Raw genomic sequence first — 15,801 nt, 5'->3', positions numbered from 1 at the left:
TGGGTTTGGTTTTGTTTTTTGGTGCAGTAGTCCTTGAGAGAAACTTTCTCATCACCCAAAGCAGATTATAATATCTTAACAGCTCTGAAAGCTTCTTCCAATTTTGAAAGTCTTCATGTATTTCAGCCTTAATGTTTTTAGAGAACTGCTCATAAAAATTTTTGTAGTTCTCTTTATCTTCCACCAGTTCTGTGAAGAGTTCTAAGCACTTTCTGACCAAATTCTTCCTGATAACTTTCAAAATTTTGCATTGTTGCAATATCTCACAGGAAATATCTAGAGGGAGTTCCTTAGAGTCCACCACACCTCTAATGAAATTCAGATATTCAGAAATTAGCGCCTCACAGTTATCCATGATGAAAACTATGTGTATGTATAATTTAGTGTTGTTCTTTTTCTTTCTGTTTTCAAACAGGTCAAAGGGAGCATGTCTTGGGACAAAAAGAAGGGCTCTGAATTCTAACAGTCCTTCAACTGAGAAATGCTTCATCATACCCAGGTTGTCTTCCCAGTCACTGGTCAAGGCCTTATATAGAACTCTCCATATTCTTCACTGATAACATTGTCAGGATTTCTGGTCCAAATGGGTTTTGTTTTGTTGAGTACATCTTGGTGGAGGTACTTTTCCTTGATCTTTTTCTTCTTGTCACCATCCTTCTTTTTTCTCCTTCTTCATCAAAACCAACATCTTCGATTTCGGGCTTGTCATCAGACTCCTTTTCTTCTTTCTCTTTCTCTTCTTTAGCCTCATCTTCACTCACTTCTTTATCTCATTCTTTTTTCACGAAAAGAGTAACTGGATAGCCAGTGAATTGAGGATGTTTCGTCACTATTTCCTTCATTCTTCTTCCTCAAAATACTCAGTTCGATCTTCTTTCAAATGCAGGATGACCTTTGTTCCACACCCATACGTTTGTCTGTGTTCGTCCTAACTCTGGACAACCTTCCTGCTGAAGACTTCCACGTAGACTGAGCATTATCCTTATGTTTGGTGATCATGGTCACTTTCTCAGCAACGAAATACGCAGAATAAAACCCCACGCTAAACTGGCCAATCATGGCGATTTCTGCACCAACCTGCAAAGCTTCCAAGAATGCTTTGGTCCCCGACTGGGAGATGGAACCAAGGTTATTGATCAAGTCAGCCTTGGTCATCCCAATTCCAGTGTCCACAATCATGAGGTTTCGATCCCGCTTGTTTGTTATGAGGTTATGTGCAGCTCTTTCCCAGAGGCTAGCATACTGGGATCTGGCAAGCTTTCATATCTGATTTTGTCCAGAGCATCTGGTGAATTTGAAGTCAGCTTCCTCAGAAATATCTCTTTGTTCATGAAGAAAGTATTGATGATCAAGGATATCAACTGTACAGCCAAGAACACTTTATGGAATATTTCTACTCTGTAATATGTGGGGTCGCCATGAGTCAGAATTGACTTGATGGCATCTGGTTTGGTTTTGTTTTAAAACGTCTTTTATGTTTTTTGTTTTGACCACTTGTACTTTTATTCTCTTTATTATCTATTTATGTCCTTTGTCATTGCTTATTAGGTTATTTTATTTTCTCTTCTTTGATTTATAATGGCTCTTTCTTTTGTCTACTAGATATATTGAAAACATTTTCTCCTAGTCTCTTGTCTTAAACTCTGTTTATGATGCCCTTAGTCATACTGAATTGTTGAATGTTCATGTTTGTTAAGCTGTCAATTTTTCTTCCTTTTGGCTTTTGGTTTTCTATATTTCTTAGCAGAGCTGTCACCTTCCCCCCCCCCAGTTTTTTTTTTTTTTCACCTATAGACTACAGATTCAGGCTTTGTGGGCTCAAATCTTGACTCTGCTTCTTGCTGGCTACATGCCTGTTTGCTTCTCTGCAAAACAGAAACAATAACAATACGTGCCATGTAAAGCAATTAGAACCATGCTTGGCATTTAGTAAATGATCAACATTTTTAGTTATTCTTATTGTTATTCAAATAATGTTATCTTTTTTTTTTATGTATCTGTTTAATCCATCTGGAATGCCCATTAGATAAGGAGTCCATATTAATTTTTTTTAAGCAGGTAGCTAGTTGCCCTAACATTAAATGCTGAATAGTTCATTCTTTTGATACCAATTTGAAATGTTTATTTATATTTATGTGTTAAATTATGCACACACACACATAATCTGCTTCTCATACCTGTATTCTATTCTAATAATCTATTTTTTCTTTTCTCATGCCAATACATACTGTTTTATTTCTTATACTTCTAATGTATGTTGTAATAGAGCGAGTCACTTCTCTTTTTCAAAATTTTCTTGACTCTTCTTCCATATTTCTTCCTCCAGATGTACTCGAGAATCAGTTTGCTTAGTTCTCTCAAGATTTCCTGTTGGAAGACTTTTATTTAAACATGGCCAATTGACCAAATACGTCTATTACTCTACTTCCTGAAACTCTACAGATACGGAAGCGAAGCAAAAGAAATGCAAGTATAAACGCAGTTGGACAATATGAATTGGAGAGGGGTCAATAGTAGATGAAAGGTTTTAGAAAAAATTTGAAGAGGAAAGCAGATGAATAAGCAGAGAACTCAGCAGAACAGGGCAGCCTTGTTGCCTGAAGAGGCAACTGTGAGAAGTAAACATTTCCTGGGCGGTGGGATAGGAGCGGGGGACAGAAAACTCTGAAGTGAAAGATAGCACAGTAGGTAGTAGTGTGGGGCTGACAACTGGCTGCCTATTTCTGCCTCTGTTCCAACCTTAGGGAAACTTCAGAAGTAAAGGGAAGAATACAGATCTGAAGAACCAAAGTGAAGACTGTGCAGCCTCAGGGAGACGGTGGTTAGGACCTGAAGTGGGGAGGAAAGAGCAGCTCAGAGTTGATTTAAAAGGCCAGGTGCCACTGTGGGATCAGGGCCTCCAAGCCGTGACCCATGCTTCCACCACACAGCCCTCGGTGGATCGTAGTCCCCTGTAGCAGCTCCAGAGGGTGAATAGGAGAAATGCCAAGGAAGCACCGCACTTGACTGAAGTGAAGAGAAGGAAATAGCAGGTGCAGGAGACTAGCAAACTGTCTTAATTTCTTAGTGCTGCTATAACAGAAATGTAGCTCAATTAGGGTCTACGCCCTGGAGTAGTCAAGCCAATGAAATGCACACCAAGTCAGAAAGAGCGAGAAAGTTTATTTAGGAGATGTATACACCACCGGGAACCCAACAGTAACCCAGACAGTCTCTATGGAGTCACAGAGCAGTTTTACATTAGAGCTTATATAGAATTTTTACAAGGGTTAGAAGTGCCTTTGTAGCCTGCAGATGGCATGGCTGGACGAGTTATTCATTACAAGATAGTGACAAGAGACTATCAGACTAAGAGATACATGCAGGACCTCTCCTTATCAAGCTAAAGATATACATGTCAGACATCTGGGTTATGATTTCCCTGTGAGGGCCTGTAAGTCACAGGTGGTAAGACAGAACAAAACAAAGTTATTTGCATCAGATCAAACAAAGAACAAAGTCATAAGTAGTACGTCAAAACAAAGTCATTAACAGAGGTATGCAAAGGAGGAGGCAGGCAGAGGAAGGAGAAAAACTTATACCTTCATCATGGCATTAGTTATGTCAAGCTCTTGGTTGCCCTTTTTGAAAAGGAGAAAACATGCTGGGGAGTATTAGGGTCACAGAAATATCACAAGAGGGTAGCTTTAACCGAAATTTATTTCCTCGCAGTTTAGGGCACCGGGTCTAGGGGAAGTTTCTCTGCTGCTCTGGGAGAAAAACTTTGTCTCAGCTTCTCTAGCGTTCTTCCCAGAGATCTCCAAGTGGCATTTATTTCCCCCCATTTGTGCTGGCTTGCTTGCTTGCTTCTGTATCTAATCTACTCTTTTTAAATCTCGAAAGTGAGATATCCCTACACAGATATGGCCTCATTAACATAACAAAAACTCTATTCCCAAATGGGTTTATATCCACAAGTATAAACTCCAGCCATTTCTAACTCATAGCAACCCTACAGGCCAGAGTAGGACTGCCCCATAGGGTTTCCAAGGAGCAGCTGGTAGATGTGAACTGCCAACCTTTCTTTTGGTTAGCAGCTGAGCTCTTAACACTGTGCCACCAGGGCTCCTGGGCATAGGTATAGGAGTTAGGATTTATGACAATTTTTTTTTTGGGGGGGGAACGATTTAATCCATAACACAAGCCCTTGAGAGCTCTCTCCTCCCCTAACCCCATCCTCACTCAGAAAGCTTGCCAATTACTAATAAGGAAGACACATTGTCAGAAAACAGGAATGTTCAGGAAGCCCCCTTGCCCTCTGCAGGCAGGGTCCCTGGTAAGAGGTTTGCAAATGGGAGGAGTCAAGCCCAGGCTGTGAGTACCTCCCATTGCCCCATACCCTTCATAAACCCAACAGGTGCAGCACAGGCTGAGGCTTGAATTTTGGCCCCTTCCCCTGTAAGAATTTAACCCTTTAGTGACTTGTGGAACACACAGTATCCCAACCACTTTTTATGCCTCTGGATTCCTTTGCAAAGGCAGTAGTTCAATTTTAATGCATTTAGCCTCAAGGTGGAAACCTTTTGAAATGCATGAAACTCAAGAACCCTGAGTTGGAGCCTCATTATTGTGTAGAATGTGCATTATGTTAGGGGATGTCTCCTGGGTGTGTGAATTTTGTAAACTTTTGACAGGTTTACCTTTACTTCTATGCGATAAGCCTCCTTACTAGGTTTCCCAGTTACGTGTTCTCTTGAGAATGTACTTATCATAAGAATGGCCCAGTGGTTAAGAGCTCGGCTGCTAACCAAAAGATTGGCAGTTTGAATCCACCAGCCACTCCTTGAAAACTCTACGGGCAGTTCTACTCTGTCCTACAGGGTCGCTATGAGTTGGAATCGACTCAATGGCAATGGGTTTGGGTTGTTTTTTTGTTTGTTTGTTTGTTTGTTTTAAGTCTCCATTCACAGCCCTGATGGTGTAGTGGTTAAGAACTTGGCAGCTCAAAGGTTGGCAGCTCGAATCCACCAGAAACTTCTTGGAAACCCTATGGGGCAGTTCTACTCTGTCTTAGAGGGCCGCTATGAGTCAGAATTCACTTTTCAACAGGTTAGTCTTCATTCAATCATAGTGGCCGTTTTCTCCCTGACACCATTCACTGTTTCCAGGTATTACTGGCTCCCTGCTCTGCTTTGAGTCTTTGCTCTGCAGTCTTTCAAGGCTGCTTTTCTAGCTTCTGAACAGTAAGTAATTCCTTTGCAATAAAGAATAATCCATTGCAGTGGTACTTTTCCAGAGGCTCGAACTCCTATGTTATTCTTACCCCACATTCAATCTTGGGGTTCAGTCATTGCTTCCATGCATAGCAGGTGGGATACCCCACTGTAAGCAGGTCTGCAGTGTTCCAGGCCAGCTGCTTCTGCTTCTTAGCTGTTAGTACTGCTTTTGTCATAATGAAGACTATGTAATAGTGATAATTTTTCTGAGATTTAAATTTCTTTTATTTATTTGGGCTGTAAGTACTGCTTTTGCATTAATGAAGAATGCATTGTAGTGGTAATTTTCCTGAGATAAAAAAATTCCTTGGCTTTATTTATTTAGTTTCTAAGTACTGCTTTTGCAGTAAGGAAGAATGCATTGGACCATGTTTTGAAAAGTTTCATGAAAAATAATAAAAAGACTAAGTAGAAGGAGGCCAGAATAAAATGTAAGTGCAGTCATTGCCAGGTGAGTTCATGTTTTACAAATTGAAAAAAAATTTTTTTAAGATTTTATCATTGATTCATATTAGTAGGATTTACTATGTCCAGTGTCCACTGGGACATATTTTAGTAGGATTTACTATGTCCAGTGTCCACTGGGACATATGTGATCCCAGATACTGGGTATCAAATCTATAAATCATAACAAAAATTCTGAATTGGTCCTTTAGTCAGCATGCCTTCCATTAGTGAAAACACATGGTATCAACCAAAAATTAAAGGAGAAAATAACTGGGTCACCAAAGGGTTTTTAAGTCAAGACAGCTAATATCCCCAAGGGAAAATGAACTCACAGGCAAAAATCACCAGACATCTGAGATGCACCACCACTGTAAAAGAAAGACAACAAACTGTACAATCTATACAAGATAAATGATAACTAATGGAACAAACAGATTAATAATTTATAATAAACATATCTTCAAAAAGAAAAGGAAAGATAATGGTAAGATGAAGCAAGAAAACACAGTTATAAAAGAGAACCAAATAGAAAAACTGGACATGAAAAATTTAAACACTGAAATCAATATTTCAATAGGTGAGATAAATAATAACAATAGATTTCATTGGAAGAGGGATAAGTGAGCTGAATGATAGGTTCATGAACATATACCCAAAACCCAGAACCCAGTGCTGTCGATCTGACTCATAGCAACCCTATAGGACAGAGTAGAACTGCCCCATAGAGTTTCCAAGGAGCGCCTGGCAGATTTGAACTGCTGACCCTTTGGTTAGCAGCTGTAGCACTTAACCACTATGCAACCAGGGTTTCCAGTGAACATATAGGGAAATTTAAAAACACAAAGACGAAGGCAAAATTCTAAAAGCTGTTAGAGAAAAAGAGATGATTATCCACAAAGGAATAAAAATCTAATTGACATCCAGCTTCTGTTCAACAGTGACAATAGAGGCAAAAAGATAGGTGCACATATTTTCAAAGTGTTAAAGAACTTCAAACCTAGAATCTACATTCAGCCAAAAAAAATTTAAGTTAAGAGGATGCTATAAAAATAATTTCAGGCATAAAAGAAAGTTAACACAAAAAGCTGTCTTGGAAAACACTCTTAGACGATGTACTCCAGTTAGAAGAGAAATAAATCCATGAGACTGGTATGAGATAAAAAGGAAGTAAGTTTGGGTAAATAACTTAGAAAAGTTAATTTCAATATTAAAAGGGGGATATCCAAAGCATTCATAAATACCTGGAACTAAAACTTTGGACAACACCAACATGACTAGTGGGCAATGAATTGAAAACGGTTGCTGCAAAAAGGGATCAGAGGAAGGTGAGTGTATATTTACTTCATTACAGAAAAAATTATAAATATTGATAAGGAATTGATGAGAAAAAATAAACATGGATACTATTTTTTTATATAAGAATAACTAGCAGGAGCATAAAATAAAATTCAGAATTTTCAAACTTGAAAATCCTATCTAATAGAATTTTGTACAGGATAGAAGAAAATGCTACCCAATTAAAGATAAGAAAGAGAAAAGTAAAATATGGTGACTAGAAACTAGAAATAAGATGGTTGAAATAAGTCCTAATATAACATTAATTACATAATTTGTAAATGGATTAAACTCACCAAAGGACAGAGGATCACAGATTGGATTTTTTTTTTAAAAGGAATATTCAATAATATGTTTTCTAAAAGAAATATTCATGAAAGAAAGGTCATAAATAAAAGGACGAGAAATGGTATATGAAGCAACTGTGAACCAAATAAAGCTGGAGAGAAAAGTTAATATCAAAGTAAATTCAAAAAACTCATAAATGATAAAGCAAAAAACTCATAAATGATAAAGAGTGATTTTTTTAAGTAAAGATCAGAAAGATATAACAATTACAAACATATATGCACTAAAAATATAAATACAAAATTCAACAATACAAAAATACAGAGAGAAACATATAACAACATGGTTAGAAACTTTTTGCACCCTTCTTACAAACTGATAGAACAAGCAGACAAACAATAAGCAATGATGGGGAAGATTCAAGAAGTATGATTCATAAACCTGAAATAATATAATAATTATATGAAAAGAACTTTATAACCATGAACCACCAAGCAAAGAAAACACATTTTTTGAGCAAGCTTAGAACATTCAAAATAATCACCACTTACCAGATCACGAAGGATCAATAAAGTTCAAAAAAAATCAACATCATACAAATTATTATCTTAACGAAATGGATTATAATTATAAATTATCAATAAACAATAGCTTGAAAACCTTGCATATCTGGAAAGTAAATAGAATACTAAATAATCCTTGGATTAGTAAGAAAATATAGAGGAAATTATAAAACACCTAGAATGAAATGAGAATGAGAAAAGTACATGCCAGAACTTGAAAGATACAGCTAGAGCAGCCCTAAGCAGGAAAATTATAGGAAATGTATTGCTCTGAATACCTTCGTCAGAAAAAAAATACAATTGAAAACAAATGAGCTAAGTTTTTAATCTCAAAGTTTAGGGAAAGAGCAATAGACCAAACGCAAAGAAACAATAAGAAAGAAAATACTAAAGATAAGGGCAGAATTCAACAAAAGTGAACAACAGCAGCATCAGCTACAAAATAGACCAAGGTTGTTGTTAGGTACCTTTGAGTCGGTTCCGACTCATGGTGACCCTGTGTACAACAGAACGAAACACTGCCTGGTCCTGCACCATCCTTACAAAGGTAGCCCAACCAAAAGCTGGTCCTTTGAAAAGATTGCTAAGATGCATCTACCTCCAGCAAAAAGCTGATCAGAGAGAGAGAAAAAAAAAAACCATAAACACGTAAGATTCAGAAATATATATATATATATAGACACCAAAGAGATTAAAATAATCATAAAAGAATATTTTTAATAACTGCATTCTTAAAAAGAAAATCAAAACAAAATAGATACGCTTATAGAAAAATATAAAATTAACCCAAGAAAAAATACGAAATTTGAACAAAGCAACAACAAAGAAATTGTAATAGTTAACACAACAACAGAAAAAGACATCTTCCCCCCCGTCCCTAAGAAGACGAAAAAGGCCCTAGGTCAGGCGGCTTTACAGATGACCTTTCAGAATAACAAAGTACTCATATCTGGAACAATTTGTTCCAGAAAACAGAAAATGGGTAAAAGCTACCCAGCTCATTCTATTAGATTGATTCCAAAGCCTAATAAGAATAGGAGAGAAAAAGAACAGTCCTTCACTTATAAACATTAATCCCAAAACCTTAAATAAAATATGAGCCAATCAAATTCAACAGCATTTCAAAAAGTAATATTTCATGATTAAGTATGGTTTACCCAAGTAACGTAAAGATCATTTGGCAACAGAAATCTAATTCATACACTAGATCAAAGAAGAAAAATCAAGTGATTTCTCCATAGATCCAGGAAAAAAAATTTAATAGAAATTCCACATCTATTTATGATTTTTAAGAAGCCCTAAAAAAATAGGAACAGAAGGAGATCCCTTAAATTAATAAAGGAGCAAAATCCAAAACACACAGCAAACATCTACTCAATGGAGAAATCAGATACAATCACCATTTCCGGATATGCTGGCTCGTGCTAAAAGAGATGAAGACAAAGATCGAGGAGGAAGAAAAGGAGTTGTTTTAAGAACTGAATGGAAAGTGGTAAAACAGCTACTGTTTGCAAATTACGTGTTCACGCACATGCAACCCCAACAGATTACAGACAAACTGTGCAGATCTAACAAGAGTTCAGGAAGGAGCTAGGTACAACATCAACTTGCAAAATTAGTAGCATTTCTGAAGACCCGCAATAACTATCCACAAAATAAAATACTATTCACGGTAGCAACCCAAATCAATAATGCGTCTAGGAAATAAAATAGTAAAAAATGCACATGCTTCTACAGAGGGAAGTTTGAAACTCTATTAAATTTTTGAAAGCTTATTAAAAGAAGATGAGTAAATGGAGAGTCTAATTTTGCTCAAATCTATAAAATCAATGCAATTCCACTGAGGAAAAAATCTGCGATTTATTTGGAAAAATAAGGATGCCAATCACCAAAAATTAATTTAAAAAATTAAGGGTAATAGAAAAATTTGGGAATGGATAAGGGTCATGGTGGAACAACATGACGCATATAATTACTGTCACTGAGCTGTACATGTGAAGATTGTTGAAATGGCAAATATTTTGTTACATATATATTTACCACAATAAAAAAGGAAATTAAAAATAAGTAGAAGTATAGTAGAAAAAAATAACCAATTGTCATAGGTAAATTGAGAGATTTACCGAAAGTAAGAGACAGCTCAAGCCTGAGATAGGCTGAATTTCATGTGGTAGAACCCAGTAATCCAATATGGCAACTCAGCACCGATGTTTTATAAACAGGCAATAAAGAATATGAAGCACATTACTTGATCGGTACTTACAAACTTAGATCATCGAAAGACATTACTTGATTGGTAATTACAGGCTTAGATCATCGAAAGACATCATTTGATTGGTAGTAGGCCATTATAAGGCAGGACTTCCTGTTACGGAATCTTGTAAGGCAATTGACTTAAAAGGGTATACGGAGCTTTCTTAGATTGATTACAGTGTGGTAATTGCACGGGTATGTGAAGGAGGGTTGCAGTGTAGTTACATCATCATTACTGGACATTTGTTGTTTTTAGGATATGTCTGCACAGCAAATGGCTATTGCTAGGATGGAACCGGAACTAGCCTGAACCGCAGAGGAGTCCTACTCAAAACTCCAGCAGACCATTTCAGATATTCTCAGGTACTTCAAATTTTTTTTAATTCCCTTGTACACAATACACAACAGTAAAACAAAATACAAAATTCCTAGGATTAAACAAATAAAAACTCAACTGACCTATATATGATGACAACTGTAAAATATGACTGAAATACAGTAAACATCTGAATGAATGGAGAGACATAGCAACGTACTGTTTTCCTGAATGTGGACACTTAATATTGCAAAGATGTCAATTCTCAACACATAAATCTGTGAATTCTGTGCACTTCTCATTCAGTTGGTACTGTTCATGAAGACACCCTTACACACATGAATACATGTATTTTCAAATTATAAATACTTATGTTTCTAGATACGTTGAGAGACAAAAGGGGAAAAGATACTCTTGCTCAGTCTGTCATCTCCACCTAATCTGTGCGTATCACTTTTAGTTTTGGGGGAGGGTCAAAAAACAAACAAGCAAAAACTTGCCCAAAGCTGACTTCTTATCGTTAGTTGTGGCCAAGTCCGCATGGACTCATGGCAACCTTATACATAACTGAATAAAACATCTTCAGTCACCTTCATGATTGTTGCTATGCTTGAGGCCATTGTTGTGGCTGTGTTCTCAGTCTGTCTCAGGGAGGGTTTCCTTGTTTTCACTGACCCTCTACCAAACATGGTGTCCTTTTCTAGGGATTAGTCTTTCCTGATGAAGTTTCATCATCCTGGCTTCTAAGGAGCATTCCAATTTTATTTCTTCTAAGACTGATTTGTTCGTTCTTCTGGCAGTCTACGGTATTGTAGAACCTATTTTACCATGTAACTCTCCTTAAAAAGGTGTCTCCTTCAATTGTCTACAGAAGTGTCCTGAACTTGCCAAAGGGGGCTGAGCCTCCTTTGGCCCCAGAAACACCTGCATCTCTGTTTGTGGGTCAATAAATCTCTGTTCCTCCCTGGGAGGCTTCTCTAAGAACAGAGTGACGATGCCAAGAAATGGAAGGGCAACATTGCTTGGCTTACCCAGAAAGGCAGGAAGGGACCAGCCCTCTTTCCAGATGACTAGTTTGTACAGGGCTTGTTCTCTAACCTGAGGCATCTGGACCTCCCTGCAGTCCTGGTCAAAAAAAATCTCAAAGCAAGAGAAGTCTGCAATGGGTGGAACTGCACTCACCTGAATGGTTGCTTCCTAAAAGAGAACAAATCTTTCTTGCCACCAGGCAGCCCTGGGCAAACTAGGAAGAGGAGGGATCTTACCTTCACTCTATATCCTTTCTTCTTCTTGCTCCTCTAGGTCTTTCCCTTCTGTGTCTTTTCTAAACTCATTCACTCATTCAACAAGTATTTACTGAGCACTTACCATGTGCCAGAGACTATGTTAGGCGTCCAAGGTTCTGAGGAACACAGCCTGATTTAGGTAGTACCCCAAACGACTGGAGATGTAAAATGCTTCTTCTCCCAATTTCTTTCAGGATAATTTGTATTTTAAGAGGCCTCAGAGAGAAGGCAATGGTGTGTGTGTGCACTTAAGGTGAAAGTTTACGGGGCAAATTAGTTTATCATTCAAAAAGTTATTCACAAATTCTTTCGTAACATTGGTTGCAGTCCCTGCAATGTGTTAGCATTCTCTCCCTTTTCCCTTTACATCTCAGGTTCTCTGAGTCCATTTGTCCAGTTTTCCTGTCCCTTCCTGAACAGAAGGCAATTTTTAACTCAAAGGCTATCAGTTCTCTAATAGGGAAATTTTCAAGTTTTTTTTTTTTTTTTAATTGGAGAGGAAAAAATATTTAACCATTATTTTATTAACAATCTTTCCATTAATTCCAAAATTAACCAAAGCTAGCATTGCAGCTCAAAAAAAAAAAGTTTGCCGTTTTCTCATTTAACTATGTAGATCAGTGATGTCTACACAGGGAGGTGCAAGAAGATCTATGAGGTACAAGAAGAGAATATTAGGACTTCTAACCCTTTAGAACGATCTCAACCTTTAAATTTTCCATTTTCTGTATAAGCTTTATAACCTATATTAGGGCAAATGTGCATGTATAGAATTAATGAATAAATATATAAACAAACACTGGAGTGTATGCTCAAAAATATTTGGAGACTCCCTCATGTAAAAAGTCACCCAGTTTGTTATGCCTAAGACCACTTTTGGTGGCCACAGTCTCAGCAGGTACATGAGACGTGAGAGTCTGCGTCCCCAGACCAAGTTCCTGCTTAGTTAACTCTGGGTCATTTCATCCCATTCCTACAGACAGAGGGACATTCTGGTAGAATAATGAAGGGAAACGAGGGAGTCAGAAACAAAGACTGGGAGGGAGAATTGTCTCTTCCAGGTCACTGGCTCATTCATGGGCAACATCCCAGGATCTAAAAATAGAAGAACCATCTGCAGTTTGCCTCCTGGAGGTGGAGCTTAGAAAAGCCCCAGGACAGGCCCTCACAAACTGGTGGCCTTGATGACAGCACTAGATTAACGGCCAGGAGCCAAAGCAGAGATGTTTCCAAAGCCACGTCCTCATGGTAAAGCCAAGGGGACCTGGGGTAAGCTGGGGTCTTAGCTCTTTAACTCAAGAGCTGCCTCTTGTTGGGGGGTTCTGAGACAGGCAGCACCCCGGGAAAAAGAAAGGAGAAGACCAGAGAAGGAGTTCTGAAGTCAGAGGGAGTCTCCTTTATCAAGAATGGCTTCAATGACTGCCCAAAGTCATTGTTCATTTCCTGTCTATGGATTTTCCTTTGCTGTCTGGCACATCATAGGTATTCAAAATTATGCAAGAAAGAGAGTGACAGTTTATCAGTGCAAGCATTTGAACTGGGTTCTGAGAAGAATTTGATTTCTGATCAGCTTCCCAAACTGGAGATTGAAATTCAGGAACCAAGAAAAGGGCCTGGCTGAGTCCTTGGAGCATCTTTATGCCTCTTCTTTGTATGAAGTCGGGAGGGATGGAGGGATAAGAAACCACAATCTCCTTCTACCTTCCTTTCTTGGAGAGAAGGAAGAAGTGGTGAGGGGGCAGGACAGGGGACAAGCTCATGCCCACCCTGATGAAAAGGGACAGAATTTCAAAAACAGGAGCAGGAGCTCTGGAGCAGGGCTTCCTCCTCCTCCGTTCCTTGCCTGTTTACCTGTCTCCCAAGCTCCCAAGTCTCCCACTCCCTCATTCCTTCTGGGTCTGCCCTTTACTTCCATCCTTCCCATTTCCCAATGGAATTTTTAAAATGGATGTCCACATAAACTGTTAATCAGTGACCATTTAGATCAATAGTGTACCTTTTCTCATCCTCTCCGTCCTTCTATTTCTCAGAGAAAAAGAATGAAGTAGCTCTGTTCGTGATGAGGCAGTGAGTCCATGCTTGATGACCCCCTTTACTCCAAACACATAGCAATGAAGTATAAAGCAAAAACAAGATACATAGCCAGGCTCAAATATGAGATAAGCATTTCTGTTGATAAGAAACAGAGAGAGAAAATAAAAGGTGAGGATGACTGGAGCTGTGAGCTTGTTGGACTTGTTTGGTCTCTGGAGCAGAGAATAGCTCTGGGAGTTGAGCTCCTAGGGAGCAAAGGAACTTAAAATAGTTTACACAAAATAGGCATTTGGAGTCTAGAGTTTTTCCCACCCCACTTCCCAACCCTACTCCTCTCCCAGGTGGAAAAAGGAGGAGAGAAAATGTTACTGACGAATGCCACCCAAAGGCACACCTCTTTGGAAGCTGCACCTGGAGAGCTGAAAGGCCGGAGACAGGTCTCATATCAGGTCTTGTGGTCTTTGACAGCCCACCATTACCCAGGGTCAGAACTCTGAGTATTATAACACCTGGTTCTGAAATAAAGAATGTAGTGGATGAACACCAACAAAAAACAAACCCGTTGCTTTTGAGTCAATTGAGACTTACAGTGACCCCATGTGTTACAGAGTAGAACTACTCCATAGGGTTTTCTTGACTGTAATCTTTACAGAAGTAGATCACCAGGTCCTTCTTCCATGGTGCTGCTGGGTAAGTTGGAACCACCAACCTTTCAGGGAACTAGTAGCTGAATAATACAAAACCAGATTCATTGCCATCGAGTTGATTCCGACTCATAATGACCTTTTAGGACAGAGTAGAACTGCCCCATAGGGTTTCCAAGGCTGTAATCTTTATGGAAGCAGACTGTCACATCTTCCTCCATGGAGTAGGCGAATAAGCAACCCAAAAAAATTCATGTCCATCTGGCACCTCAGAGTGTGACCTTCTTTGGAAGTAGGGTCTTTGCAGATGGAATTAATTAAGGGTCTCAAGGTGAAATCATCCTGATTTAGGCCCATGCTCAGGTTTCAGGGGTAAGTGAACTGAAGCTTCTTGGACAGCTGACTCAGCCACAAAAGTGGTGGAGCTGTAACTGTCCAGGACATCCAAATTTACTATTTGTTTTATATTTCGGGTGACATTGTGGGTCAAATGGTGACCCCAAAAAAGATATGTTGAAGTCTTAACCCCCAGTATCTCTGAATATGACTGTATTTGTAAATAAAGTCTTCACAGGGGCAACCAAGACAAGGTCATACTGAACTAGGCTGGGCCCTAAACCCAATGCTTGGTGTCCTTAAAAGGAGAGAGATTTAGAGACATAGACACACACAGAGGGAAGATGGTCATGTGAAGATGCAGGCAGAAATTAGAGTGATGCAGCTACAAGACAAGGAACACCAAGGGCTGCCAGCAACACCAGAAGCTCTGAAGAAGTGAAGAAGAATTCTTCCCTAGAACTTTCAGAGGAAGCATGGCCCTGTTGACACCTTGATTTCAGCCTTCTAGCTTCTAGAACTGGGAGAGAATAAATTTCTGTTGTTTTAAGCCACCTGGTTTGTGGGACCTTGTTATGCCAGCCCTAGGCGACTAATACAGGTTGATCACTTTCAATACGGAAAAACTAAAGCTATGTCACTCTCGGAAATAAAGTATCCGCAACCCTCTTGAGTAGTCTTTCCTGTAGAAGGTCTATGTACTGGCAAATAATACCCTCAGATCCCAACCCCTGCCCCTTAGCCCCCAGCTCAACTAGGTATACCAGACATTTCAGGTATTAAGTTTCCTCTTTTTAAAAGGAAAACAGCAGCTCACATGTATTGTGAGACGTCTATAGAAATGAATTACCTCAGAGGTACTGAATTTCCAATTCATTTTGGCCTACTTGTATGAGAAACCACTCCCACTAGGAGAAATGAGTCTTAGGTTTTGTACAACCAGGGAAATTGAATTGACTTCGCTGGTCTGAAAACAGGTTGTAGAATAGTATCACTTCATCCCATTGGTAGAATTCGAGTAATATTTCAAAAACAAGAGAGAGC

General features: G+C 38.8%; 1 protein-coding gene across 1 annotated transcript in view; it reads right to left on the bottom strand.

The window, feature by feature from the left end:
- Nucleotides 1-341: 341 nt before the first annotated feature.
- The window catches only part of TMPRSS5 (transmembrane serine protease 5), a 109,302-nt gene continuing 93,842 nt past the window's right edge, over nt 342-15,801 (bottom strand). Inside the window, 5 exon segments of the mRNA XM_064268334.1 lie at nt 342-662; nt 665-850; nt 853-903; nt 906-1,214; nt 1,217-1,361. Coding sequence (XP_064124404.1) covers nt 520-662; nt 665-850; nt 853-903; nt 906-1,214; nt 1,217-1,361 — 834 coding nt within the window. The 3' untranslated portion in view covers nt 342-519.

Source organism: Loxodonta africana, chromosome 15 (assembly GCF_030014295.1).
Source record: "Loxodonta africana isolate mLoxAfr1 chromosome 15, mLoxAfr1.hap2, whole genome shotgun sequence".
Classification (NCBI taxonomy): domain Eukaryota; kingdom Metazoa; phylum Chordata; class Mammalia; order Proboscidea; family Elephantidae; genus Loxodonta; species Loxodonta africana.
This window is presented reverse-complemented; position numbering and strand designations above follow the sequence as displayed.